Source organism: Enhydra lutris, unplaced genomic scaffold (assembly GCF_002288905.1).
Source record: "Enhydra lutris kenyoni isolate GAN:26980312 unplaced genomic scaffold, ASM228890v2 scaffoldscaffold90, whole genome shotgun sequence".
Taxonomy (NCBI): Eukaryota; Metazoa; Chordata; class Mammalia; order Carnivora; family Mustelidae; genus Enhydra; species Enhydra lutris.
Genome location: NW_019154174.1, coordinates 4,297,457 through 4,324,148, shown reverse-complemented (window position 1 = coordinate 4,324,148; position 26,692 = coordinate 4,297,457). Strand labels below are relative to the sequence as shown.

Sequence of the window (26,692 nt, the reverse complement as noted above, 5' to 3'; positions counted from 1 at the left end):
CCCAGTATGTTTGAAAAGAACAGATGTGCTGATATTCTTTTTCTAAACTACAAACCTGATCTCCTCACTTCCTCCCCGATAGCTTCTGTGGTCTTCAGAATAAAAAGACCAACCCCCTTAGCCTATGATTTGCCCCCAAGCTTCCTCTCCAGCCAGGGTGTCGGCCATCTGCCTTATGTACAGTGAATTTATGTCCATGGAGCTCCTGTACCTTTCACGGTCAACTTCCAGAAGAATATTTGAGCTGGCAGAGTTGTCCTGAAGCAGACAGCCCCATGTCTGGCACATCGAAGGTCCTCGAAGGTCCTAATGCTCACTGAGCCAGCTAGAGAGTGGGCTGTCTTCTGAAGATGGAGACTTGCTGAGACAGGACAGTCATCTGGTAAGCCACCTCACTGGGACCTCTGGTTGCTGTCCCCTTCCATGCTAACTTCTCAGCATACTCCCTTCCTCCCTGTCCATGGGGTGGCGGATGACTTCAAAGACCTTCCCACCAACACCCTCCAGTTGCTTTGGCTTCTAGAGTCAGTTGCATTTGTTAAGCCAAGACCCACCCCAAGATGAGTCCACACAGAGTTTCTGCTCTGGGGCCCCTGGTATGGGAATGGGAGGTTCCCCAGGGATCAGGAAGGACTATCCTCTCTACACATTTATGGTTTCAACCCTAGCTGGAAGCTCACTTTTGTGTTCCCTTTGGCATCTGTTCCAAACCCTTGATTGTCCTAAAATCCCTGAGCATCTCCCAGCTCCTTTGCTTAGCAGAATGAGAGTTTGCTACTTTATGGAGAAAACAGAAAACACCTCGTGGTTTTTTTTTTTTTTTTAAGGTTTGGTGAACCTTTATCCATCCATTGTTCCCTCCTTTCCTCCTGTTTCAGAGATGTCTCTCTTCCTTTCTAGGGTAAGAGTAATCCTGTCTCCATATGCCCTTGACCCCATTCCCTCCTCTCTCCCTTGTTTTTCTTCTATTGGCTATTCCCTCTGCTCCTGTCTTCCGGTCTCCCCTTCCCAAACCACCCATCCTAGAAGCAGTCAGCAACTCTCTCCACTCCCTCAGCTTCCAGGCACTCACTTCTCTTGGGAGGCCAATCTCGCTTCCTCCTGTCTCTCTGGGTCTCACTGTCAGTGTGTCCTCCTTGACCTCCTCCTGTCTCTCTGGGTCTCACTGTCGGGTGTGTCCTCCTTGACCTCTCCAGAGCACTGACAATTGAGATAGTCTCTCTGGCCCATTCGCTTCTGATACAATTTGGTCTTGAATTCCTTTCTTTATACCTCTTTTCTTGGCCTTTTGATCCTGAAATGTCAGTGTCCCCAGTGTCGTCCACTCACGGGCCCCCGTTTTTATTTCTCTACACCCCACAAAAGCACATTTATCATCACAGAGGGACATAGTCTCTACCAAGCTTTAAACAAGGACAACCACAGGGGATGCTGGCCTATTGTGGCCAGACTGCCCCATTTTTCAAGAGCTGTCAGATACCCTAGGGTTTTATGTGAAATGCCCAGCTCTAAATATTGATAATGAATTCAAAATTGTGCAAAAGTATGCAGGACAAACAAAACATAGATGGTCTCCTTAGAGCTGTTCTTCTCTTTGACTGCCCCCAAGGCATTTTATAAAGTACTTTATTAGTAAAGATAACTCACACTTACTGAGGCCTTACTATATGCCAGATACCGTAAGAGCTTTGCATGTCTTAACTCATTTAATCTCACGGTGATCCTGTCAACAATGTGCTATGATTATACCTGCTTTATGGGTGAGCAAACTGAGGGGGAGAGCTTCAGTATTTTGTCCTGGGTGTCAGACATACTGAGTTTAAGAACCAGCATTCAGGTCCAGATGGTCCAGCTCCCAGCTCAAGCCCTCACCCACCACACGCTATTGCTTTCTTCGCTCAGCAGATGGGGAAACTGAGGTCCAGAGAGGTTGAGAAACTGTCCAAGATCACAGGAGTGTAACCGGGCAAGTAGGGATTTGAAGCCATCATCACAGAGGCATAGATATTTGCACTTTCTGCTTTATTAGAATTAGTTACCTGTTCCCTGCTAGACTGCATCCCCAGCTCCCAGATCAGGCACAGAGATGCAAGTGTTTGTCAAATGGGTGCCCTCCAACAGTCCATTCCTTCTATTAAGAACTTCGTTCGCTTCTAACAATCCCTAAGTAACACAGTAGCTGACTTCCAGCACTTCCAGTGCGCATTCTCTTAAACCTCACGAACACGCTGTTCCTTGCGGACCGCGATCCTCCCCATGTAACAGAAGAAGAAACGGAGGCTCAGAGTAGCTCAGAGACTCGCCCAAGATCTGGCAACTAGCAAGTGGCAGAGACAGGATTCTAGCTCAAGCTATATGGCAGCAAGAGTCCTCACTGCTGACCCCGAGGCCACAGGGTCGGTTGTACAGGTGGGGAAACTGAGGCCCGGGACAGGGCACTGGGTTGTGTCCACGGAACCGCGGCTACTGGGGGGAGGGTCCCGCTGCATGCCTGCCCTCCCTCCAGTAAGGTTGCAGGGTGCCACTGCGGGGCTGGAGGTGGAGGGCCACAGGCGGCAGCCCCGCCGCTGGGTAAGGTGTGGAAAGCGGCGGGAGAAGTGCGTTAATTCCCCACCTACCCCAATGGCTCCTTGGCACCATGGCAACGGCGCGGACAGGACGGCAGGAAGTGCGTCACCCGGTGGGCGGGACAAATAAGCGACGTCCACCAATGGGAGCGCTGAGCCCGCGTTCGCTCCGCCCTGAAGGAGGAGCCGCGCCCGCCTTTTCTGTCTTGGCCGCCCGCACTGGGGGCTGCACTCGGCTACCGCGGTGGGTGATCGGACCGTGGGGCAGCGAGGCTGTCGGGGATGGAAGAGGGCCGTGCGGAGAGGCGACGGAGGACGGAAGGTGGGCGTCAGGCCCCGGGTTCGGCCCGTGCCTGTGCCGGAGTGTGGCGCTGGGGGCCCGGGGACTTGGGGCTCCTCATTTCCTGATGAGGATTCAGGCCCAGAGAGGGACAGGAAGACCAGTAGGCTGCAACCTAGTGTCCCCGACACACAGACGTTGTGAAATCGTGGTATCAGGTGCAAATATCGATGTCATCCTGATATTAGGTGACAAAAGCAAAATACAGAATTCTGCCTGAACCGAATAGGGAAAATACGGCCTTCGCGGACCACCTCACGGTTTCTCGCCGCCCTCTGTGCTTTGTGCTCTCGGTCGTGTTACAGAAACCCCAACTTTGTTCAATCCCACAGCCCCGTATTTTAAAGCCCCGAGGCGAGGCGTGCTCAGACGCCCCAGTTTTGGGGATTTTTGAGAGGAATATGATGCATAGATTCGATGGTATGTCATACCTTCCTTGGGGTCTGGGGCAGCTTCTTGTAATCAAATTCACCGCTATTTTCACCGCTAAATATGTGCAGATTTACAGTAAAGGAACTAAAGAACGGCCAGAAATAGCCTCACCTCAGGTCAGGTCAGGTTTTCACACTTAAAAGATGGGGTTTTAAGACCTTTTTTAGATTTGAGAATTGTAGGTAAGGGATCCCTGCAGCTGGGCGATCATGACTTAATTGTTGCCTCCCTTGTCTCGCTTACCTTGCTGGGGATGCTACAGTTCCTGAACTTTGCTTTTGTTTTGCGCCCCTCACCCCCACTCCCATCCATCACTAATTCTGTGCATCCCCTTGTGCCTTCCCGCTCTGTTTCCTCATCTGTAAAATGGAGTCAGGAATGCTTCCGTCCTCAGGTTCCAGCGAGGATGGAGCGAGACCGCAGAGAAGCACTCGCCCCATGCCTCGCTGGCGGCTCAGATGGTGACGGTTGAGATCTGTTTATTGCACAGACGTTTCTATTTTTTAAGCATTTGGGTAGGCAGTTGGCCACGATTAATCTCTGCTGCCCGGTCCCTCTTCAGACAACTGCCTTCTGTGTAAAAACACGCCTATCTGTATCTATTTTCCTCTTCTTTCCCCTAAATTGTAGCCTTCTATGACGTTCTGTAGTTGGTCCTTCTTACTAACATTTATTTTGGCTAACGTAACACATTTACACCATTTCTTCGTTTTATAATCAAGATAGGTAACATTTCTATAAAAATGTTTGCAATTTAAGTTCGAAGGATAAAAATCAAAGGAACACCCATATACGCATCATCAAGTTAAGAAATAGAACATTATCATACCCTGAAAGCCCCCGCTGAATTCTTTCTTCCCCTCACCAAAGATGACTCAGTGCCCTGAGTATCGTGTTACTCATTCCCTTGTTTTTCTTTGCGGTTTTTACTATGTGTCTGTAATGACTGCTACATACGGTTTTGCTAGGTTGTGAATTTTATATAGGATCGTCATATATATATTTGCCTTTGTTTTTGCGTCACATTACGTATATGACATGTGTCCAAGGTGATGTGAGTAGCTCTACATCCCCCTCATTGCTTCCTTGAAATTTTGAATTCCACGGTTTAATTATAAACGCTTTCCGTAGGCATTCCTCAACTGATGGTCGTGGACACTCTTGCCAGATTTTTACTGCCACATGGTGTGTTTATAAACCTATTTCCTGGAGCAGATGTAGAAAAGTTTCTCTAAATTGTATACAGAATAGTGGATTTCTGGGGATACCCACATTTGCGAGTAAGACTGACCAGTCTGGGTGGTTTGTACGCGTTTACACTCCACCAGCTGTGGGTGAGTTTTAGCCCAGGCCGTTCTTTAGAACTTTTTGCCGATCTGGTGATGAGTAAACATTGGTCACTGGGATTTGAATATTCATTTGCCTGATGACATCAAGACGGAGCCGTTTTAATATACTTATGAACCATTTGTGCATCCTCTTTGAAAATTTCTGTGGCTGATTTTTCTCTTGACGTTTGTCTTCCCCTTACTGATTTGTAGGAACTCATTACCTCTTCTGAGTACGAATCTTCTGTGGCTTCAGTTTCAGATGCTGTCCAGTTTGTAGCTTGTCTTCTCTCTCTCCCACTCTGAAGTATTTTGGGTGAACAGAAGTTCTTAATGTTAACAAAGTCACGTGTATCAGTATATTCCTTTATGGTTTGTGCTTTTTGTATCATTATTATTTTTATTATTCTATCTTTTAAAGCTATCCTTCCCTGCCTTTGGCTCATAAAGAATGTTCTGTATTGTCGCCCAATGTTTTATAGTGTTTTCTTTCTTACGACCTTACTGCTCAAAAAGATTTTTGTGCCTAGTGTGAGGTGAAGGTCGAGTTCTCTGTTTTTTTCCTGTAGGGTGATCTGTTGTTCTGGCATCTTTTATTGAAAAGCTTGCTTTGAGCTGGAGTTCCGTTTCTCCAACCTGTTGAATAACCATACCTGTGTGCATTTCTGTGTCTGGGTTCTCTCTGTGCTGTCCCCCTGCTCTTATTTGGTCCATGTCTGTAGTATTATCGTACATTATTCATTACTCTAGCTTTAAAATAAGTCGCTACCTGGTAGGACAAGTCCTCCTGTCTTTATCTTCTCCCCGAATGGCTTTGCTGTTTTGCCTTTACGTGTCCATGCAAATGTTGGAATCGTCTTGTCAAATTACACCCAGATGCACCCAGCCTATGGGGATTTTGATCCGAATTGCATGGGTTCAGTTGCATTGGATCAATTTGGGTTTGAAAGTGATTGCTTTCAATAGGCCACCCTTAAGTATTATGTTCACCATAGGTTTTTGTAGATAGCACTTAGTAAATAAAGGAAGTTTCCTTCAATTCAAAGTATTTAGTATGAGTAACTGTTAAATTTAATCATAGTTTCTGAATCTGTTAAGATGATTATAGGCTTTTATTCTGTATTCTGTTAATGTGGTAATCACACTGATTTTTTTTCCAGCTTTATTGAGATATTATTGACATATGACATTCAATTGATTCTCAGATCTTAAGCCATTGAGGGGATAACCCCAACTGGTCACCATGAAGTCGTCTTTCTGTGTTGCTAGATCCGATTAATGTTTTGCTTTGGACCCCCGGAGCTGTGTTTCTGCAAGATACTGGCCTTTTTATTTTCCTTTCATTTGAAGCCTCGGTCGGGGTTTTTTTTTTTTTTAATTTAATTTTTTTTAAGATTTTTTATTTCTTTATTTAACAGAGAGAGAGAGAGAGAGAGAGAGATCACAAGTAGGCAGAGAGGCAGGCACAGAGAGAGGAGGAAGCAGGCTCCCTGCTGAGCAGAGAGCCCGATGTGGGGCTCGATCCCAGGACCCTGTGATCATGACCTGAGCCGAAGGCAGAGGCTTAACCCACTGAGCCATCGAGGCGCCCCAGGTTTTAATGCCCAACTGACGTCAGCCTTATCAGATGATTTGGGGAGGGTTTGCTTTTCTGTAGGTCCTGGGATAGTTTTGTGACATTGACATTTGAAATCACTTGCTTCCAGAATGTTTGGCGGGGCTTCTTGATAAAACCATCTGGATCTGAAGTTTTCTTTGTGGGAAGATGGACTTCCCACAGAAGGTCTTCAGTGGTTATAAAACTTGTTAGTTTTCTGGGGCACCTGGGTGGCTCAGTGGGTTAAAGCCTCTGCCTTCGGCTCAGGTCATGATCCCAGGGTCCTGGGATCGAGCCCCACATCGGGCTCTCTGCTCAGCGGGGAGTCTGCTTCCCTTCCTCTCTCTCTGCCTGCCTCTCTGCCTACTTGTGATCTCTGTCTGTCAAATAAATAAATAAAGTCTTTAAAAAACTTGTTAGTTTTCAGATAATTCTTTAGTTGTTTTTTTTTTTTAATTTTTTTTTAAAGGTGCCCTCTTTAGTTGGTTTTAAATGGATTTCCCATAACTCTGCGTATATTTACAACTTCAGACTATTGTTAGGTTGTTTAAGTCTTTTTTAAAAATATGTTTGTATCTTCAACTAGTTCCCCCTTTTCATTCCAAATAGTGTTTATTTTTCAGTCTTCTCTCAGAAAATCTTGTCAGAGGTTGGTTGCTTTTGTTATGTTTTTTTTCCAAAGAAAAATTTTGGTTTTGTTGAATTCAAATGTACATTAATTTCATTGTTTTTGGCTCTTTATTATTGACTTTCTTTAACTTTTTCTGGATTTAATTTGCTGTTGGATTTAATGTTGCTGCTCCTAGTGATAGGAAGTTAACTTTGGCAGGACATGGTGACTGGCTGGATCCGAGGGTGGGGGTTGGGGGGAAGAGGATGAGAGTTGGACGCTTGGGCCTGTGGTGTTTGTGTGACTGCGTGGACTCCTCCTCCCAAACCAGAAGACTCGTGAAAAGGACTCCGGCGAAGAAAGGGATTGAGGATGGGGCAAGGAGAAGATGAGCCCAACTTAGGTTGAATCACTGCTGAGCTGTTCTTGAAGATAGCTAGCAGGCAGTCGGAGAAGCTGGCCCTGAGCTTGTGTGCCTTCCCACCCCTGAGGTCCAGTTGATGTGCTGTTTAAAAAGAACAGTGAGCAGCAGCTAACCTTTGTGTGTGTGTCCTAGGTGCAAGCTCCTTGGCAACCTCCAGCATAGTCATATCTCATTTAAATGGCATCTTCTGTCTTAAAGATAGTTTTTTGTTAGCCCCATCTTGTAGCTGAAAAGACTGAGGCCAAGAGAGATGAAGCTTGTTAGTTAGAAGTGTTTTCGTGCTGTATCTGCCGAAGGGAACAGTGATTTTCTTGTCAGATGGCGGCGTCGCCTGAAGTGAATGTCAAACCCTCAGAATTCCAGGCCCCTTGGCAGTCTGAACCTCCAGAATCAGGGCCCCGGGAATCTCTATTTTTCCACGCACAGGTTCTCTGATTCTCGAGATTGAGCAGGTCTGGCAAACAGGCGTCTCAACACCACCTGCCCATTGCTCAGCCCATGCTCTTTGCCTCCGCACGGTGCCACCTCTCCGTGGCAAGAGCGGGCTCTTTGATCAGGACTTGTGCAATGCTTTTTATCAGCCCTGATCTTTGTGGTTTGTGGAAAGATAATGTGTTAGTAGAGAGCAAGAGATTGAAAAAGCACCCCACGGTGACAGTTGTTTCATTAGTGGTTTGGGAGAGGAGAAGGAAACTAGTCCTGGTTCAGCACTTACTAGCAGTTCTTTAGGCAGCGAATGCTGTTCTGAGTTGAGCGTGAGAAAATGGGGCCCCAGTGGACTTTAGCCAAGGCCTTCAATCTGCTAAGTGGCTGGACTGAGTTTCAGACCCAGAATGGTCTAGAAGTAAATAGAGCTAACGCTTACGTAGTGTTTAGTGTATTACCTGGCTGTTACTGTGTAATCGGTGGAGTACGTCCGTGGAGGCCGTTGCTGTCCTTAGTCTCATAGATCAGAGACCGAAGCACACGGAGGTCCGGTTGCCCGGTTTCACCCACTTCACGTGGTAGCACAGGCTGGGTGCCAGCGTCCTGGCTGGCTCCAGAAGCCACGCTTCTCCCCACCTGCTGGTGCTAGTCGGCTTGCCCCTGACCCGTGTCCTTTTCCTTTTGGGCCATTCAGCAGGATGCCCTTGAGCTCGAGAACTACAACAAGTATTTAGTCGTGAATGTCAGTTAGTACACAACGCAGAACTTGGCTTTCGGAGCTCTCTGAGGTGACTGGGTTTCATCTGCTTCTTTTCTTAGCTCCTTCGCACACACAGGGCGGTCCTAGGAGGGCCGGTGTCATGACCGACGTCCACCGGCGATTCCTGCAGTTGCTGATGACTCACGGCGTGCTGGAGGAGTGGGACGTTCGGCGGCTGCAGAAGCACTGCTATCGGGTCCATGACCGTGAGTATCGTCTCCCGGGTCATGAGATGCCCCAGAGCCATGCGCTCAGGGATGAGGCGGCCAAGTGGTACGCCCCACTTACACAGTCTCACGCCAGCCCGGGTTGTGTTTCTCATCTCATCTTCAACCCTTTCCTTTTTATTTTTTTACGTAAATCTGACAGTTAGCCTAGGGGATGAGAATTTGGACTTTGAACCCGAATAGTTGGCACTTATGCCAAGGCGCCAGCATCTTCTCCATCCTGAGTGTCTTCATCTCTCTAGTGAGGACAGTTCATCATCCTCGACACCGTAGTGGGGGTTCAGAGGATTGAGAGACAAGGTGCATACAAAGTGCCAGGGCCCGCGGAAGCTGCTCATTTGGCTGTCGGTGGTAAGAGGGCCGCTTTGCACAGTGGGTCAGAGCGTAGCCTGGGACTCAGCCAGACCCGGAGACCGTGCCGCCCTGCCCTGGCCGGCTGTGGGCATTTGGAGCGCCTTCTCAGTGGGCTGCTGAGACAGGAGGTAAGATAGGACACACGAAGCATCGAGAGACCGGGCCTGGCTGAGTTGCCAGTAACAGGAAGTCGTAGCAGAAACAACAGGATCAGTGATGGCAGGTCAGGGAAATCAGCATTGGTGGCTTGGGCTTCGTCGAATATCAGTGTGGGTAGATCCCTGTTGAGGGACAAAGTGGGTAAATTCTGCTTACTGTATGATGTCTCTGCGTTAAGCTTTTTGTAAAACTTCACGATGTTTTTTTACAGACCTTACTTAAGAGAGAGAGCATGGGACGGGCCAGAGGAGGGAAGAGGGAGAGGGAGAAGCAGGCTCCCTGCTGAGCAGGAAGCTTGATCCCAGGACCCTGGGATCATGGCCTGAGCCTAAGGCCACCCAGGTGCGGCCCAGCTTTAACGATATTTATTGTTCGTGAATACATACAACTGCATGTAAAAAACATAAGAGTGGACCGGAAGGATATGGAACACACTTGTGAAGCGCTTGGCTTTGGGGAGAAATCAGAGCACACTGTCATCTTTACCGTATGTTGTTCTTTTATTCAAGAAAAGACTTGAAGCAAACGAGGCATTCATAGTGTGGTCTGATGATCGCCGCTGCCTGTGAGCGGGAATACAGGTGTTCATTTATGCTGTGCTTTTGTTTTTCTGTGCTTTCAATTTTCAAAAGAAGAGGGGAAAGCACACAGAGGTGAGCCAGGCAGCAGGGGTGAGGAGAGGTGTGTGTGGGGCGCCAGGTTACAGGTGGAGGCCCTTGAGAAGAAGGGCTGCGTGTGGAGAAGCCCCATTGGCGGCCTGGCGCTTTCCTACAGTAAGGAAACCTGCTGAACCTTGTTTAATCCCAGGTATCCAAACTCTGTGGACCTACCCCGACATACTTCGGGAAACCCCTGACAGGAACACACGATGTGTGGGAACAGATGGCAACAAAAGATGTGTGGGTTTACAGATCAGAAAGAGCCCACAGTATGTGCAGCAGAGTAATGGGGTTTCTTTCATACTTAATACTGGGGACAGCGCAGATGTCTGGAAGGGCTTGAAACAGGAACGGGACATAATTAGTGCTGTGCCGGGAAACCGTCCTTCTGGTGAAAACATATCTGCTCTACTTGTGTGCATTGGCTTGGATAGAGGTCTTTGGTAAGGGCCTCCTTTATGGGAAAGGAGTCTTACACCTGCCAGGCTAGCTGCCCTTGCTCCTTGAAGAGCACAATAGCGCTTTCAGCCTCCCCCTCAGAATGCTCCAGTGAAGGGCATCAGAATGTTTTTCTTAGTCTATGATCTACATGGCCGCTCAGTCCTCCTCCCCTTCAGTTTCTCATGTAAGTCCTAAATGTGGGCTTTCATGCTAATGGGGAAGTTTTGTAGCTCACTGCAAGGAGCCACATGGTGCCTTAGTACTAAGAATGAAAGTGTTTTTGCCTTTGCTTGACCTTTAAAGTTATTATGACCTAATTTAGGAAAGTCCTGTAGAATATATCTAGGAATTAATTTATTCTTCGCACTTTATGTGCCGTATCTGTGCATCAAGATATCAAGGTACGGTTATGGCTAGGGGTAATCAGGGTAGAGCGGGAGTTTGTTTTCCCCTACCCTTCATCTAAAACTAAAAAGGCTTTTTCTCAAGCATTATTGTTATTTTAGAGATTTTAAAATGAGAAGTGATGGAAAGAAGTGATCTCAAATTAAGTAAATACTTATAAGACCTAACATCATTAATCTGTCTTTGGAAGAGATGCCCAGGAAAGTCCCCTTTACCAACTGGAAATGTATTCAGCTTCTGAGAGAATTATGAAACAGAGGAGTAATTGAGTCTGTCGTTATTCTGATTGCAGTTTCCCAGGGCCTTTTGTCTGGCTTCTCGAACGTGCTTTCTGTTCTGGGCTCTGGTTCCAGCTCCTCTTACCGTCATGAAGCTGGAAGCAAATTCCCCAGGTCTCTGGGCTAGTGAGAGTTTAGGTTTTGTTGCGACATGCTGGTGTAAGGCCTCGGGCCTGGGCTCTCTGAGTGGCACTGAGGGCCTGTGTGCTCTCGGAGGGCACCCGAGGTGGTGAGCTGGAGCCTGTGAGCGTGCCTGCAGTCCTCATCTTGCCATGGCCTCATGGGGGCCAGGCTCCTGTGCTGGGGACTGGGGACACTGAGACAAAGCTTTTGCTTTGCCTTGGGTTTCACGAATCCTGCAGGCACAGAATCCTGTGATTCTCATCTAAGCCTCTCTTGATGGAAGTAGGTACAGGAAGCCAAGGGGGGCTGGTTAAGAAGACTTGCATTTGAGGATTTCCACTTTTGACCAAGGTCAAGTAACAGGGACCAATTGGCCTTCCTATCTGAAACAACTAAAAATAGATGACACAGTGGGCATGAGTCAGGGAAGGGCAGTGAATCCTTGAGAGACAGGCAGTGAAGCTTCCCCGCCCCCCCGAGTGTTGCCTTTCCCCGTACCTCCTCTGCGGGTCTCTGCCCGCTCACTGGATGACCAGTAACAGCTCAATTCGGACTGTTTACCTGGAGTTGGCGTCAGATCCCACAGTTAAAGGCGTTCAGCCCCACCAGGCTGCCCCCACTTTGGAGGCCTGTCTCAGGTCCGGGCCTCCAGTACTTCCGACCCAACTGGCTATAAATTAAGTCTTCTGGCCTGCCCCTGAGTTTCAGTAATTTGCTAGGATGGCTCACAGAACTCAGGAAACCCTTGACTCACATTGCTGGCCTATATAAAGGATACAGCTCAGGAATAGCCCGAGGGGAGAGGTGCATAGGGCAGGGGATGGGGGGCAGGGGGAGCACCTTTCTGGGTGCTGCATCCTCCCAGTACCTTGATGTGTTCACCATCCCAGTGGATCTCCGGATGCCATCCTTTGGGGGTTTGGGGAGGCTTTCATTACACATTCATGATTGACTAAATCATTGGCCATTGGTGATTAACTCTGTAAGTAGACCCTCTGCCCTTCCCAGAGTTGGGGATGGGGCTGAAAGTTCTAAGCTTCTAGTCAAGGCTCGGTCTTTCTGGAAACCAGCCCTCCCCATCCTGAAGTTCTTTAAGGACCTGTCAAGAGTTGCCTCATTAGAACAAAACACTTCTGTCACCCTTGTCACTCAGGAAATTCCAAGGTTTTTAGGAGCTCTGTGCCAGGAATCAGGGATGACAACCAAGTATCTTTTTTTTTTCTTTTTCCAAATATGTTTTTTTTTTTTTAAAGATTTTATTTATTTATTTGACAGACAGAGTTCACAAGTAGGCAGAGAGGCAGGCAGAGAGAGAGAAGAAGGGAAGCAGGCTCCCCACTGAGCAGAGAGCCCGACATGGGGCTTGATCCCAGGCCCTGGGATCATGACCCGAGCCGAAGGCAGAGGCTTTAACCCACTGAGCCACCCAGGCACCCCCCAAATATGTTTTTTCTACCACAGGCAAAAACAGAATGAGCACTACAGCTGCCTCAGGTCACTGCCCTGAAAGTTTTCAGGCTATGGCAGAGGGGAAACCCAGGCAGAGCTAAACAGGCTGTCTGAGCCGAGGGGATGGGGGATGAGAGCTCAGAGAGACAAAGGCGTTTGCAGGTCAGAGCAGGAGAAGAGGTGCACAGAGAGCTGGAGTCGGCCACCTCCCCCTGGCTCCCTGGCAGGGATCCAGCTAAGAGCAGATATACAGGGAGCAGTCCAAGGCCAGGCAAAGATGAAGTTCAAAGGATTAAGAGAGAATCGGTGCCTGGTGTTCACAGGTACAGGTACAGTGGCTTCGCTGGGCAGTTCTACCAAGCGTCGAAGGGAGAAGGGCTGTCGGTTCCACCCACTCCTAGAAAATTGAAAAGAGGGAACACTTCCCAACTCATTCTTTGAGGCTTGCATCATCCTGATACCAAAACCAGACAAAGACATTGCAAGGAGAGACATCTAAAGACTAAGATCCTTCGTGAATGCAGAAGGATCCCTGTACACAATTTGAGCAAATCTAATCCAACCGTACATGGAAAGAATAATGTGATATGACCAAAGTGGGGTTTAGCCCAGGAATGCAGGGTTGGTTTAATAGTTGAAAATCGGTCTGTGTAGTTTACCACATTAGCAAACTAAGAAAAATCATATGGTCATCTCAGTAGTGCAAAAGAAGCATTTGACAAAATCTGGTATCTACTCTGGCATGGTGCACCAGAAGTTTCACACAGGAAACTGGAGATCTGAAGGGTTGAGGGAAGATGCAGATTTCCAGGACGTCATGCCTTAGAGCAGGAGAGAGGACTCAATGAGTATCTGCCCAGAGTTAGAAAAATTTAATGTCTATCCTCAGTAAAATCCCTCAGCAAGGGAATGAAGGAAGGCAGATTTTTTTTAACCCAATAGAGAGGGTCTGTGTGAAACCTACAGCTAACCAGCTTCACTGTGAAGACTGAATACTTTACCCTAATATCAGGAGCAAGACAAGAATGTCCATTCTAATCATTTGTTCTTGCCAGTGCACTTAGGCAAGAAAAAAAAAATTAAAGGCATTCAGTTTGGAAAGGAAAAATTAGAACTATTGAAAGACATGATCATCCATGTAGAAAATCTGATGGATCTTTGAAAAAGCTACTAGAACTAATATGTGGGTTTAGAGAAGTGGCAGGATACAGGATCAATCTCCAGAAGTCCACTGTATTTCTGTATGCTCACAGTGAGTCATCAAAAGTTGGTTTTAAAAAGCACTATTCAGGGGCACCTGGGTGGTTCAGTGGGTTAAAGCCTCTGCCTTCGACTTGGGTCATGGTTCCAGGGTCCTGGAATCGAGCCCCGCATCGGGCTCTCTGCTCGGCGGGGAGCCTGCTTCCCCCTCTCTCTCTGCCTGCCTCTCTGCCTGCTTGTGATCTCTGTCGGTCAAATAAATAAATAAAATCTTTAAAAAAAATAAAAAGCACTGTTCATAATAGCATCAAAAATATGAAATACTTAGAAATAAATGTGATGAGACTTTGTAAGCCCTGTACACTGAAATGTACAAAATATTGCTGAGAGAGGTCAAAGAAGATCTAAATCAATGGAGAGATGTACCATGTTCTTGGGCTGAAAAACTCAATATAGTTAAGATATCTATTCTCAAATGGATCCAAAGATTCAACTGAATCCCCATCCAATCCCAGCAGGGCTTTTTGTCGAAATTGACAAACTGATTCTGAAATTCACGTGGAAGGGCAAAGGACCTAGAAAAACCAAAACTATTTCGAAAATGACAATCAAGCTTGGAGGATTAACACTGAGTAATTAAAGTAAATTAAGAGCAACCTGATCTTAAGACGTATGATGTAGCTACCCTATCCAGATAGTGTGGTATTGACATAAAGATAAACTCCTAGATGAATGGAATAGAACAGAGAGTCTAGAAATAAACCCATACATAGATGGACAGCTAAGTTTTGACAGAAATGTAAAGGCAGTTCAAAAGAGATAATCTTTTCAAAAAATGATGCTGGAATAATTGGATACACTTTATTTTATTTTATTTTATTTTTTTTTAAATTTTTTATTTGACATTTTATTTATTTGTCAGAGAGAGAGAGCATAAGCGAGTATAAGCAGGGGGAGTGGCAAGCAGAAGGAGAAGCAGGCTCCTTGCTGAACAAGGAGCCTCTGCGGGACTGGATCCCAGGACCCTGAGATTATGCCCTGAGCTGAAGGCAGACACTTTACCAACTGAGCCACCCAGGCATCCCCCCCCCCTTTTTTTTTTTAAGATTTTATTTTTAAGCAATCCCTATACCCAACTAGGGGCTTCAACTCACAACCCTGAGATCAAGAGTTGTGTGCTCTACCAACCAGAAGTGCCCCGGACACCTTATATTTTAAAAAATGAACCTCAAACCGTGCTTTGCACCATATACAAAAATTAACTCAAAATGAATCATAGACTTCAGTGTAAAACCCAAAGCTATAACACTTCTAGAAGAAAATGTAGGAGAAAACCTTTGTGACCTTAGGTTAGGCAAAGATTTCTTTGATATAACACAAAGATGTGATCCGTAAAAGTTGATAAATTGGACGTCAGAATGAAAAACTTCCCTCCCTCCCTCCCTCCCTCCTCCCTCCCTCCTCCCCCCTCTTTCTTTTCTTTTTCTTTCTCATTTTCTTTTTCTCTTTTCCTTTTTCTTTTTCTTTTCCTGTCTTCCTGTGTATTAACATATAATGTATTATTTGCCGCAGGGGAACAGGTCTGTGAATTATCAGGCTTACACATTTCACAGCATTCACCATAGCACATACCCTCCTCAGTGTCCATAACCCAGCCCCCCAACCTCTCCCCCCACCCCCCAGCAACCCTCAGTTTATTCCTGAGATTAAGAATCTCGTATGGTTTGTCTCCCTCCTGATCCCATGTTGTTTCATTTTTTCCCTCCCTACCCCCCACGACCCCCGGCCTTGCCTCTCAGATTCCTCCTATCAGAGAGATCATATAATAATTGTCTTTCTCTGATTGATTTATTTCGCTCAGCCCTCTAGTTCCATCCATCCATGTTGTTGCAAATGGCAAGATTTCGTTTCTTTTGATGGCTGCATAGTATTCCATTGTATATATAGACCACATCTTCTTTATCCATTCATCTGTTGATGGACATCTAGGTTCTTTCCATTGTTTGGCTATTGTGGACATTGCTGCTATAAACATTTGGGTGCACGTGCCGCTTCTGATCACTACATTTGTATCTTTGGGGTAAATACCCAGTAGTGCGATTGCTGGGTCATAGGGTAGCTCTATTTTCAACTTTTTGAGGAACCTCCATACTGTTTTCCAGAGTGGCTGCACCAGCTTGCATTCCCACCAATGGTGTAAGAGGGTTCTCCTTTCTCTGCATCCTTGCCAACACCTGTCATTTCCTGACTTGTTAATTTTAGCCATTCTGACTGGCATGAGGTGGTATCTCACTGTGGTTTTGATTGGTATTTCCCTGATGCCGAGTGATGTTGATCACTTTTTTATGTGTCTGTTGGCCATCTGGATGTCTTCTTTGCAGAAATGTCTGTTCATGTCTTCTGCCCATTTCTTGATTGGATTATTTGTTCTTTGGCTGTTCAGTTTAATAAGTTCTTTATAGATTTTGGATGCTAGCCCTTTATCTGATATGTCATTTGCGAATATCTTCTCCCGTTCTGTCAGTTGTCTTTTGGTTTTGTTGACTGTTTCTTTGCTGTGCAAAAGCTTTTGATCTTGATGAAATCCCAATAGTTCATTTTTGCCCTTGCCTCCCTTGCCTTTGGTGATGTTTATAGGAAGAAGTTGCTGCGGCTGAGGTCGAAGAGTTTGCTGCCTGTGTTCTCCTCAAGGATTTGGATGGATTCCTGTCTCACATTGAGGTCTTTCATCCATTTTGAGTCTATTTTTGTGTGTGGTGTAAGGAAATGGTCCAGTTTCATTTTTCTGCATGTGGCTATCAATTTTCCCAACACCATTTGTTGAAGAGACTGTCTTTTTTCCACTGGCCATTCTTTTCCTGCTTTATTGAAGATTAGTTGGCCATAGAGTTGAGGGTCCATTTCTGGGCTCTCTATCTGTTCCATTAATCTGTGTGTCTGTTTTTGTGCTAGTACCATACTGTCTTGATGATGACAGCTTTGTAATAGAGTTTGAAGTCTGCGATTGTGTTGCCACCAACTTTGGTTTTCTTTTTCAATATTCCTCTGGCTATTCGGGGTCTTTTCTGGTTCCATATAAATTTTAGGATTATTTGTTCCATTTCTTTGAAAAAGACTGATGGTATTTTGATAGGGATCACATTAAATGTGTAGATTGCTCTAGGTAGTGTAGATATTTTCACAATATTTGTTCTTCCAATCCATGAGCATAGAACGTTTTTCCATTTCTTTGTGTCTTCCTCAGTTTCTTTTATGAGTATTTCATAGTTTTCTGAGTACAGATTCTTTGCCTCTTTGGTTAGGTTTATTCCTAGGTATCTTATGGTTTTGGGTGCAATTGTAAATGAGATTGAAACCTTAATTTCTCTTTCTTCTGTCTTGTTGTTGGTGTATAGAAATGCAACTGATTTCTGTGCATTGATTTTATATCCTGACACTTTAATGAATTCCTGAATGAGTTCTAGCAGTTTTGGGGTGGGGTCTTTTGGGTTTTCCACATAAAGTATCATGTCATCTGCAAAGAGTGAGAGTTTGACTTCATCTTTGCCAATTCAGATGCCTTTTATTTCTCTTTGCTGTTCGATTGCTGAGGCTAGGACTTCTAGTACTATGTTGAATAGCAGTGGTGATAGTGGACATCCCTGCCATATTCCTGACTTTAGGGGAAAAGTCCTCAGTTTTTTCCCATTGAGAATGATACTCGCTGTGGGTTTTTCATAGATGGCTTTGATGATATTGAGGTATGCACCCTCTATCCCTATGCTGTGAAGAGTTTTGAGCAAGAAAGGATGCTGTACTTTGTCAAATGCTTTTTCAGCATCTATTGAGAGTATCATATGGTTCTCGTTCTTTCTTTTATTAATGTATTGTATCCCATTGATTGATTTGCAGATGTTGAACTAACCTTGCAGCCCAAGAATAAATCCCACTTGGTCGTGGTGAATAATCCTTTTAATGTACTATTGGATCCTGTTGGCTAGTGAGAATTTTTGCATCTGTGTTCATCAAACATATTGGTCTGTAATTCTCCTTTTTGATGGGGTCTTTGTCTGGTTTGGGCATCAAGCTAATGCTGGCCTCATAAAATGAGTTTGGAAGTGTTCCTTCCATTTCTATTTTTTGGAACAGTTTTAGGAGAATAGGTATGAATTCTTCTTTAAATGTTCGGTAGAATTCCCCTGGGAAGCCATCTTACCCTGGGCTCTTTATTGTTGGGAGATTTTTGATACTGCTTCAATCTCCTTACTGGTTATGGGTATGTTCAGGTTTTCTATTTCTTCCTGGTTCAATTTTGGTAGTTTATATGTCTCTAGGAATGTATCCATTTCTTCCAGATTGTCAAATTTGCTGCCGTATAGTTGCTCATAATATGTTCTTATCATTGTTTGTATTTCTTTGGTTTTGGCTGTGATCTCTCCTCTTTCATTCATGATTTTATTAATTTGGGTCCTTTCTCTTTTCTTTTTGATAAGTCCGGCCAAGGGTTTATAAATCTCATTAATTCTTTCAAAGAACCAGGTCCTAGTTTTGTTGATTTGTCCTACTGTTTTTTTTTGTTTGTTTGTTTGTTTGTTTGTTTCTATTTCATTGATTTCTGCTTTGATTTTTATTCTTTCTCTTCTCCTGCTGGGTTTAGGCTTTCTTTGCTGTTTTTACTCCAGCTCCTTTAGGTGTAGGCTTAGGTTGTGTACTTGAGACCTTGTTTCTTGAGAAAGGCTTGTATGGCTATATATACTTTCCTCTGAGGACTGCCTTAGCTGTGTCCCAAAGATTTTGAACAGTTGTGGTTTCATTTCCATTTGTTTCCATGAATTTTTTAAATTTGTTAATTTCCTGGTTGACCCATTCATCCTTTAGTAGGATGCTCTTTAGCCTCCATCTATTTGAGTTCTTTCCAATTTTCCTCTTGTAACTGAGTTCTAGTTTCAGAGCCCTGTGGTCTGAAATTATGCAGGGAATGATCCCAATCTTTTGGTACCAGTTGAGACCTGATTTGTGACCCAGGATGTGATCTATTCTGGAGAATATTCCATGTGCTCTAGAGAAGAAAATGTATTCTGTTGTTTTGGGATGGAATGTTCTAAATATATCTTTGATGTCCATCTGGTCCAGTGTGTCATTTAAAGCCTTTATATCCTTGTTGATCTTTTGCTTTGATGGTCTGTCCATTTCAGTAAGGGGGAATGTTAAAGTTCCCTACTATTATTGTATTATTGTTGATGTGTTTCTTTGATTTTGTTACTAATTGGTTTATGTAGTTGGCTGCTCCCATGATAGGGGCATAGATACTTAAAATCGTTAGGTCTTCTTATTGGATAGACCCTTTAAGTATGATATAGTGTCCTTCCTCATCTCTTATTATAGTCTTTGGCTTACAATCTAATTTATCTGATATAAAGATTGCCACCCCAGCTTTCTTTTGATGTCCATTAGCATGGTAAATTGTTTTCCACCCCCTCACTTTAAATCTGGAGGTGTCTTTGGGTCTAAAATGAGTTTCTTGTAGGCAGCATATTGATGGGTCTTGTTTTTTTTATCCATTCTGATACCCTGTGTCTTTTGATTGGGCATTTAGCCCATTTGCATTTAAGGTAACGACTGAAAGATATGAATTTAGTGCCATTGTATTGCCTGTAAGGGGACTGTTACTGTATATTATCTCTGTTACTTTCTGGTCTGTTACTTTTAGGCTCTCTCCTTGCCTAGAGGACCCCTTTCAGTATTCCCTGTAGGGCTGGTTTGGTGTTTGCAAATTCTTTTAATTTTTGTCCTGGAGATGTTTTATCTCTGCTTCTATTTTCAATGACAGCCTAGCTGGATATAGTATTCTTGGCTGCATATTTTTCTCATTTAGTGCTCTGAATATATCATGCCAGTCCTTTCTGGCCTGCCAGGTCTCTGTGGGTAAGTCTGCTGCCAATCTAATATTTGTATCATTTTATGTTACAGACCTCTTGTCCCGTGCTACTTTCAGGATTTTCTCTTTGTCACTGAGGCTTGTAAGTCTAACTATTAGATGATGAGGTGTGGACCTATTTTTATTGATTTTGGTGCTGGATTTTTATGCTTGTTCCCTTCACCAAATTAGGGAAATTGTCTGCTATAATTCACTCCAACATACCTTCTGCCTCTCTCTCTCTTTCTTCTTCTTCTGGGATCCCAATTATCCCAATATTGTCTTGTCTGATGGTATTACTTATCTCTCAGATTCTACACTTCTGGTCCAGTAGTTGTTTGTCTCTCTTTGGCTCAGCTTCTTTAGTCTCCATCATTTGGTCTTCTATATCACTAATTTTCTCTTCTGCCTCATTTATCCTAGCAGTAAGAGCCTCCATTTTTTTATTACACCCCATTAATAGCTTTTTTTATTTCAACTTGGTTAGATTTTTGTTCTTTTATTTCTCCAGAAAGGGATTCAATTCTCTATCTTCCATGCTTTTTTTCGAGCCCAGCTAGCACCTTGATAATTGTAATTTTGAACTCTAGTTCTGACATATTATTAATTTTTGTATTGATTAGGTCCCTAGCCTTCAGTACTGACTCTTGTTCTTTTTTTTGTTGTGAGTTTTTCCGCCTTGTCATTTTATCCAGATAAGAATAGATGAATGAGAGAATGAAATACTAAAAGGGTAGCAACAACTCTAGAAAAATATACACCAAATCAGAAGAGACCTGAATCCAGGGAGAGAAGGAAGGGGGGGGAAAAAAAGGAAAAAAAATATATATTAAACTGGTGAATAGAATAGAGTCACACACTTGATTTGGGGTGTATTTTGGTCTGTTAGAAAAAACTACCTCCCAAAATTTTAAAGAAAGAAAAACACATATATACACAAAAGTAAAGGTAAACATGATGAAAGGATGGAATATGACTGTAAAGATGAAAATTTTAAAAGATTCTAAAAAAGGAATTGATAAGAAGTTCCTTAAGAAAAGAAAAAAAGAAGAAGAATGACTGTGATCAGGCTGGAGACTAAAACAAAGCCATGTGCTAGATTTAGGGTATATTTTGATCTATTAAAAGAAATTGTATCCCAAAATTTGAAAAACTTCTCTTTGAAATACACTGTTTATGGGGATAAAAAGACAAACAAGATCTTGGGAGAAAATATTGCAAATCATATATCCAATAAAGTGCTTGTATCCGAAATATATAGAGAACTCCCCAATTCAACAGTTAGAAAACATACAACCAGGAAAAAATGGGCAGAAGACTTGAACAGACACTTCACCAAAGAAGATTCATAGAGGGCCAATAAGTACAGGAAAAGTACTCAGCTTCATTAGGGAAATGCAAACTAAAACCGCAGTGAGGTACACTGGAACATGTACATGGGACATTCCAGGTACATGTACAGGTACATGGAACATTCCATCCCAAAACAACAGAATACATTTTCTCTTCTAGGGCACATGGAACATTCTCCATTTTTACATGGCTAAAATTGAAAAGATTGCATTATGAGTGTCAAGAAATTGAGGAACTGGCACTCCATCTGTCAGAATCTAAAATGGTGTAGTTATTTTGAAAAAACATGGGCTCTTTCATGACATGGCCATTTCTGTTTCAAGTAGCTGTTTTTAGACTCAAGAGAAATGAAGATACGTGTCCACACAAAAGCTTACACCTAAATGTTCAGAGTAGCTTTGCTTGTAATGGCCGCTAACGGGAAACACCTAGCTGCCCATCAGCAGGCAAACTGATAAACAGGCTGCAGGACCATCCAGCTGATGGAATACTACTCAGCAGTGAAAAGGAATGAGCCAGTGCTACATGCTCCTGTATCAGTGAATCTCAGGGTGATTATATGCTGAGTGGAAGAAGCGAAGCAAAGGAGATTACGCGTTGGAGGAATCCAGTAACATACACTCCTAGACAGCGTGTACTTGGGTGGAGTGACAGGGAAGAGTTGTGGGGGAAGAGCGAGAGATTACAGAGCGGTGTGAGGGAACTTCCCGGGGGGCAATGGATAGTGTTTGTGGCCTTGGCTATGGTGATGGTTTCAGGGTTGTATACATATGTCAGAACTGATGAACTCGTGCTGTTTAAATGGGCACAGTTCATTGTATGTCAGTTACAGCTCACCAAAGCTGTTTTTTTAGAAAATCTGAATTTAAAGCCACTTTGCTGCTTCGGAGCTGTATAACCTTGGTCAGGTCACTAAAACTCAGAGCTTCCGTTTTCCTAGTTGCAAAGCAGGGCTGGAGATACCTGGCACCCGGGGTCGTTTGTGAAGATTACAAACATAATGTGTGGAATGTGCTTAAAGCCTGTATGTGCCCAAGATGGTGACATGTAGGGGTAATCAGGTTCACACAGTAGATCTCATTCTCTAGGTCCGGTGGGGCCCTGCATCATCTGTGTGGGCCTTTGAGAGAATAGATATAGCATCCAGGAAATACATTCTTTCTGTCCTGGATCCGGAGTTTATCTGGGGGAGCATCTTCCTTGAAGTCTGACTCACAAGAGAGCTGGGAAGTAGTTTTGTGGTAGTCAAGCCATGGAAAGTTTCTTTGGTCAGTTTCCTGGAAAACAGAATGAACATGGAAGCCTGAATTCTGAAGCCTTCACAAGTGGCCCAAAGTCCTTTTGTCATGCGATGGTGTTGCCCAGCGTGGGGTTTGAGGGTGCCCCAAACGGGAGCCTGACTCTTGGTTGGCCCCTCTCTTTCATTTCTCGTATGTGCTACTGAGCAGAAGCACAAGATTGCCACAGCCCACTAGCTGCACGGCAACAATTCTGAGTTCCTGGCTTTGTTAAAATGTTTTGGGGTCTGGTCCTTTGTTTTTCGGTTGAACAGTTTGGGTTTTCAGGGAATCACCAGGTCCAGCCTCCCTGCACCCCAGCTGCTTCTCACGTCGGCTCCGGCCCCACCACTGCCAAATGTGCCTTCCGGGTCAGCGGCACATTCGCCGAGGGCTTTCCTTGCCTGAAGCTCCTCGGGGGGCTTTTTAAACTTATTTTTTATTTTGAAATAATTCCAAACTCACAGAAAAGCTGTAAGAATAGAGATCACTTGAGAGTTAGCAATTTGAAATTCCATCACCACTAAATTCTTTAGGGAATGTGTCCTTCTAGCAAAGCCATTCTCCTAAACTATCAACTGTCATGGGATAACCATTCAAATCAGGACATTGACACTGACATATCCCTACCCTCTCATCCACAGAACCCACTGGAGTTTTCCAGTTGTCTCAATACTACCTCTTACAGCCAAAGATCCGCTACTGGGCCAGACAGCACATTTAGTTACGTATGTTTCTTTAGGTGCCTTCCATTGGGAATCATTCCTCAGCCTTTTCCTTGACTTGTATGACCTTGACATTTTTGAAGACTACAGGTTAGTTTACTGAGTAGGACAGAGCTGATAGAAATTTGATGTGAGCCACATTGGTCATTAGACTTTTCGGGGGTGGGGGGGCCATGTTAAAAGAGGTAGAAGGAAACAGGTTTAATTAATATCCCAAATACTATCATTTCAACCTACAACAAATATGAAATAGGACTCGTGAGATCTTTTCCATTTTCTAATATCTTGTCTCCGACATCCAGGCTGGATTTGCACTTGGGGCGTATCCGAATTTGGACGTGGCATGTTGTGAATGCCACACTGCCACAGGCCTGGCGCCTGCTGCTGTTGTGACGGCAGAGCTGTTCAGTTCAGGCTGGTCTGCTCCTTCCTCCCGACTCCATCATGGTTGTGCCTTTTACTTTTGCAGCAGTGACACAGAAGCGGTGTCCTCTCAGCCTCCTAGCTGGGGTCTGACGATGTTGGTGAAGCTGCTGTCTGCGCCGTGAGGTTACTCCTTCCTGTGTGATTAAGAAGTGTTTGGCAGGGCGATTCTTTAAGACAAAGTCGGTCTCTCGTACCTGCTGGCTTTGCATCCAGTGGGGTTTCTCCCTGATGTCATTTATTTTGTAACGGCTGCCAGCTTGCCCAGGGCTCCTCTTCCAGATGCCCAGCGCTCACGTTGTGTAATTCATGGTGCTTATTGTTATGTGTTCCTTTTAGCGGGTTCTTCTGGTGTCTTGGTCCCGAAGACAAACTGGGTAAAATAGCTCAAATTTTAGCTTAAAAAAAAAAAAAATGAAGATCAGACATGATTTCAGGGAGCAGAATAAATAAGACAGTGTTCAAGCAAAAAACATATCAAACGTTAACAAAAAAAAAAAAACAACACAAACCCACGGTTAACCGAAATGCACGTACCAAAAATAGATTGGTGAGCACAGTAGGAGAGGAGCACTGGGGTTTGACGAGTATTTTCCGTGTTTGTCAGACCTACCCGCCTTCCCGTGGCTGTGTTTGTCCCGTCAGGGTGCAGGTCTCCATCTGCCCTGCCATCTGGGGCCCAGTTAGGATCCCTGCATATCATTGGGTGACACGTGTTACCGGTGAGTCACCGCGCTGTGGTTGACACTTTGGTGTAGCGAGTGTTCCGTCCCATGTGTGGTCATGTTTGTAAGTGGCTTCTCTTTCCAGGGAGGACTCTGTGGTCATTCGAAGCTAGGTCCCAAGCAGTTTCCCTTGTTTTTAGTGATTTCATTGCCCATCTCTCCCCTCTGACTGGGAGGTACAGTTAATAAGCTTGCCACCGTCCAAGCCTGCTTGCTTTCCCACTCAATCAGCGGGGATTAGGGATACGCCCATAACTGAAAAGTGGCAGGAAATTCGCATGAAAAGCCACCTCTACAGTGTTACTGGGTGAATGTTTGGACATACAGAACTCCACAACAGGAGTTGTGCTTCGACAGGACTCTCTGGGCTCAGCGTGCCCCGTAACCATGAGGAAGCAAATGCTACTTTCACGTCTCTGGCTCCTGCATGACTCGATGGGTCCAAATCCCAGCTCGCTCCGGCTGTGGCATAGCCCCCAGTGTGGGCCGGAGCCGTGGCCGGTGCAGATTTCCAGAGCCACGGCCTCTGTTGTTTCCCTTGCACTTCTAGGTGTGGACATCTTCAGTTTTGGATTGCATTTTGCACTGGCTCCCAAGCACGAGGGAGGTTTTGTGTGGCCGGCGGAGGACTGGGGAGGACAAAGATTCCAGGCCGGGACTTGGGAGAAGTTCTCTCAGTTTCTGAATCCCAGCTTTCTGTCTTCAGAAGGAAATCTTACCTACCTCATGGAAAAGCCGTGAGGGTTAAACAGGGAAGCTTCTGTTACGTGCCTGGTACAAAGTGCTTCCTGGTGCGTGTTCAGTACGTGCTCCTCACTGCCCCTTCCTTCCTGTGTGACCCTTCCGTGTCATCTGACCCCACACTCCTGGGGAGGAGCTGTGGGGGTAGTGACTATCAGAAGATTCGTAGTGCTGATACATAGTGTAATGTAGACCATGCGGCTGAATTTCTGGTGCTGGCATTTTCTCCTCAAATCCAGGAAGTGTGGTCCCTACGGCCTAATGGAAGGGAGTCCCAAGTGTGGATGTTGAGCTGGGGAGGGGCCTTGTGTGCAGGCAGGAGGCCCAGGTGATGGGAGTGTAGAGCGCGGGGGCGCATGTGGGATCACGAAGGAGTGTGGCTAAGGGTGACGGAGCCCCCCATAGCTGTGTGGAGACGGGGTGCCAGGACCCGGCCCTGTTCTGGCTGTGTATGGAGGGCAGGGGTAGAGCACTATGGCAGGCTTCCCAGGAGACCACGGGAAGCCAGCCCACATTCCAGGGATGAGGCGAATTGGAGAAGGTGGCCAGAGTCTCCCTTCCTGGCACTGCGGGCCTGCACACACCATTCTGCCAGCTTGTCTGTGCCTCCGGGGAACAGGGCACTGTGCTGAGTCTGGCACGTGCACCTAAGCGAAGAGCACCCAGATGGGGCTAGGCGGGCTGCTGGTTGAGAGCTTGCTGTAGTGAGGGACGCGGGCCCCTCACTTGTGCATTGGCAGAGACGCAGTGGCAGGTGGAGGAGGGTGCGAGGACAGCTGGCACTGCTTACCGAGAAGCAAGACGCCCCGCAGTTGGTTAGGGGTGCCCATTCGGCTTCCTCTGCCTGGTGCTAAGTTGGAAGCAGGAACCCAAAATTAGGGAAGCCGTCAGTTACAAAGCACGTGCTGGCCTCTTGCACCAGTTACCACAGGGGCTATTGTCGGGCCTCCAGAACTGGTGGCTAACGGTAGTGGTCTGACTTTCTAGAATTCTGGCTTCCAGGTGGCGGGCTGGCTGCCGGGGCTGCTGACTGTAGATGAGGGGCTGCTTCTCTGGGCTGGCGGCTGCAGATGGTGGATCTGAGTCCTGTTCTTACGTGTGATCTGTTTGGCCTCTAGACCTCTTTTTCTTGTACTTTGCTTTATTGGGCTTTCTAGATGTTGCCTTTTTTTTTTTTTTTTTCCAAACAAATCACAGGTTTGTGGCAACCCTGCACCAAGGAAGTCTGTCAGTGCCTTGTGCCTTTTTTCCCAGCAGCATACTTCGTGTCTCTGTGTCACCTTCTGGTCAGTCTGGGCCATATGTCCAGCGTTCTCAGGATCATACTTGTTATGGTGATAAGGGATCCATGCTTACAACTAACCGGATGACAGCACGTTTTAGCAATCGTGTATTTTTAAGTGAAGGTAGGTACATTGTTTTTTCAAAGTGCCGTTGCATATTGGATAGGCAGTGTAGTGTAAGCATAACTTTATATATACAGGGAAGCCAAAAAGTTCACTTGGCCAGCTTTACCGTGATGCTGCTTGATGGGGGTGGTTTGGAACGAAGACCGTGCCATCTCTGACATGTGCTGCGTTCAGTCCCTCAGAAGAATGAGTGTGACACAGTCCCAGCCTCTGAGTTACTCACAGCTTAGCTCACAGCCTCTTACCTGCTGGGTCAGGAAACACAGTGGCCCCATCAGTCTTCATGTCTCTTTATGGCAGGGTCCCAGCCCACATTAGAATTTGGAAACTGGGACGGTCAGTGGTACGTACCTAGTTGATGGGC

At 45.4% G+C, this 26,692-nt stretch overlaps 1 protein-coding gene across 6 annotated transcripts in view; it reads left to right on the top strand.

The window, feature by feature from the left end:
* LOC111162297 (NSE1 homolog, SMC5-SMC6 complex component) overlaps nt 1–26,692 on the top strand; it is a 71,353-nt gene that overhangs the window by 28,864 nt on the left and 15,797 nt on the right. For 4 of the 6 annotated variants that reach the window (XM_022526610.1, XM_022526609.1, XM_022526611.1 and 1 more), the window contains exons 1-2: nt 2,787–2,889; nt 8,544–8,690. In XM_022526610.1, the coding sequence (XP_022382318.1) occupies nt 2,850–2,889; nt 8,544–8,690 (187 nt within the window). In that variant the 5' untranslated portion in view covers nt 2,787–2,849. Of the gene's footprint in view, nt 1–320; nt 383–2,786; nt 2,890–8,543; nt 8,691–26,692 lie in introns of those variants that run through there. The other 2 variants (XM_022526613.1, XM_022526612.1) reach the window with 2 other exon arrangements.